A 3,193-nucleotide genomic window follows, 5' to 3' on the forward strand; every position below is an offset into this window, starting at 1 on the left:
ACAAATGTAAACTCTGGATTAGCAAGAAACTCGCTCATGGATTTAGGAATGGAGCTGGCGTGTAGAAGCTGGAATATCAAACACCTATGGCCGACACATATTTGGATAATGGCAACTGGGTTTCGCTTTCCGGGTTTAAAAAATGGATGCCATTCAATATCCAAACCAAGAATTAGATTTGACATCCGTTGGCGATGGATGTCATAGATTCTTGATATCCATTTATTAACTTCTTCAGCTGAAGAAGTTACAGTGGTCAAAATTTTCGTACCACAGAAATCTATGCTATGAAATTCCATCAAATTTTAAGTTTGTGAAAGTTTTGAAACTATTACTAATGATGAAGACGATGGAGAAATAACAGAGGTCGTAAGAAAGAATGCTTGGACAAGGGAAAATCAAGGAAATCAGAGAAACTTTGTTTTAGTTTGTGTTTCAGTTCCGCCTTGTATACATATATATATATATAGGTCTTAGAATTTTAGTGCCACTAGTAATAGAATTTCGCTAGCACTGGTACTCCCAATTAACAGGGTATACATGTCCTACACCAACTCTAAATGCGAATACAAACAAACTTCTAAGAAAACAAATTAATGGCTAGCCAACACCTAAAACTAGAATGAAAATTTTAATAATGATGTTTGCGTTTCGGTCATACTTGACGTCCAAGTCTGTTCCAGATAGTAATGAACAACAATATTAGATTTTTAATCCATTACCAAAAAAATAATAACAATAATAATAATACTTTCAATCACCTAATTTTTTTCTATTTTCTACTTCTAACAAAAAATAATAATAATAATATAATTAATCGTGATCGATATTGACAGAAAAAAGATATACAATTTTTTTTTTAACGTACATCACAAATTTTAAACCCTCAATAAAAAAAAAATGAGCATTACTCACGGATTTTTTAAACCTACATGACCAAAAAAATTAATATTAAACCTCCTGTATCCTAGCCACACATAGAGGAGGTACAACCAAACCACTCCACCAATATGAAACCGCAGCCTCTCTTTCACTTCTTTCCACTTTTCTTCAAGATTAAATATTGGTTTCAAATCTGAAACTACAATTGTTTTTCATGATCAACAAAAGCCACTCCTAGCTAATTAATCTAAAAAATGACCTTTCTCCTGATCTATCTCATCCAAAAACGCCTTGAAATTCTCATCAAAAGTTCCACCAGCCTTCAAAGCATCTCTATCCAAATCCTTCCATTTCTTGGCATTCCTTCCAATTTCATCATCTCCCATTACCAATTCCAAGCACCTCTTAATCTCATCTCTTTCAACTATCCCTTCCTTATTTGCCTTCACTCTCAACCCTGTCTTCCAAACATCCTCGATAAGCTTAGCATTGGTTCCTTGGTCTAACCACCTCGGAAAAGCCACCATTGGAACCCCACAAACCAAGCTCTCCAATGTGGAATTCCACCCACAATGGGTCACAAAACAACCCAATGAAGTGTTTGACAAAACGTCCAGCTGAGAACACCATGAAACTATCCTCCCAAGCTTCTCCAATTCCTCTCTGCAACTTAGCTCATCTTCTTCTTTCTTTCCTTCTTCGCGTTGCCTTTCTGTAATAACCCACAAGAAAGGACGGCCATAATCCAATAATCCACCTGCAATTTCCTCCATTTGTGGCTTTGGCAACACGTAGAAGCTCCCAAACGACACATAAATGACTGACCTCTCCGGTTTCGAGCTCATCCATTCTATATAATTATCGTTTGAGTCAATTTGGTAAAGATCACCTCTAAACGAAGTCTTGGATTGATCTTCATGATCTTTTTCACCCGAGAAACTGGACTGAATTAACGGTCCGATCCCGAATAGTTTAACCTGATTATCACCGATTGATACAAAAGCTTCAGGCTCTAAAGCACCAAAGCTGTTCACAAGCACTCTTGGAGTTTTGGTTTCTTTGTCAAGCACTTCGAACTGCTCTCTAAACATGTTGATTTGGACCCAATTATTTTCAGACTTTGTATCCTCCATGAGAGAGGGAAGGTCACGACCAGTGAGCTTCAATGGAAGTCCAGGTAATTCTAAGGAATATGAAGGATCGTTGATATTGTTCTTGATTTCATCTTCATAGCCATGGAAGAAATAGTAGTAGATGCAGAACAAGGTAGCCGGTTCGACCCAAACCAACGCCGATGGAACGTGGAGTTCACGGGCTGTCTCTGCAATCCACTGGACGCATAAGGAGTAGAATACACAAGTGACGGGACGGCCATGTTTGGCACTGGAGTTTATGAGATCGGAGACAGCTTGTTTACTGCCACGGCGGAGGTCGGACAGGTAACGGTGCAGGTCATCACCGGGCTTGAAACCGTCGTCGAAGCTGTCGGAATAGAGGAAGAAAGATAGGCCGTCCGGGGTGGAAGTGGAAGTTTTGTTCTTCATGATGCGCCTATGGACTGAGATGGGGATGACGAAGACGACCTCCGCACCGGTTCCGATGAGGCGCTTCGAGAACTGTAGGCTGGGGTTTATATGACCTTGTGCTGGAAATGGAACGATGATGTACCGCCGTTGTTTCATTGCTGTAATGGTGGCGAGTGGTGGCGCGTGAGTTGGTGTTTGCTGGTTGACGGGTTTTTATATGGAAGTCTGAAGTGAAGTGTTAGGAGTCTATCGGAGTCTATCGGTCATAGTCATATATAGCAATGGGAAATTATTGCGGCAGAGAGGTGGGGCCCACACATAGGATTTGTCACAAAAGAAGTGGAGCCCACACTTGTAAACTTTACTTTTTCCTTCTGTTATTTTTGTGAGAGAGAAAACACCTGAACTTTTTTTAATTATTTCAAATAATGCATGGAATTACATGTCATATTTAAAAAAAAAAAAAAATACACATATACAAGCTGGATATGAAGTACAAAAATAATAATCTTTTTAAAGAAAATTTATTATTTTCATATGTCAAAAAAAAAAAAAAGAATAATAAAAACAATTTAATATTTTATCAAATGGGACTGTATAATAACTATCATTATTCATATGACGTTTGAGGTGACGAATTAAGAGGACAAGTTGAATTATTGGAGTCCCTGTCTTGTCCTACATATTCCAGTGGCAGATTTCCGGCCGTATGAAACATTTACATCGTATATTTAAGGGACACTAAATTACCATTTTACAAAAATATTAACACATTATTTTACCTT

At 38.1% G+C, this 3,193-nt stretch overlaps 1 protein-coding gene across 1 annotated transcript; it reads right to left on the reverse strand.

Annotated features, from left to right (window-relative positions):
- Window positions 1-805: 805 nt before the first annotated feature.
- Window positions 806-2,855, reverse strand: LOC107422088 (phloretin 4'-O-glucosyltransferase). Its single transcript, XM_048478077.2, has one exon. The coding sequence runs from the start codon at window positions 2,562-2,564 to the stop codon at window positions 1,125-1,127; it is 1,440 nt and encodes a 479-aa protein (XP_048334034.2). The 5' UTR covers window positions 2,565-2,855; the 3' UTR covers window positions 806-1,124.
- Between the last annotated feature and the right edge of the window lie 338 nt (window positions 2,856-3,193).

This window comes from Ziziphus jujuba, chromosome 3, assembly GCF_031755915.1.
Source record: "Ziziphus jujuba cultivar Dongzao chromosome 3, ASM3175591v1".
NCBI classification, from domain to species: Eukaryota; Viridiplantae; Streptophyta; class Magnoliopsida; order Rosales; family Rhamnaceae; genus Ziziphus; species Ziziphus jujuba.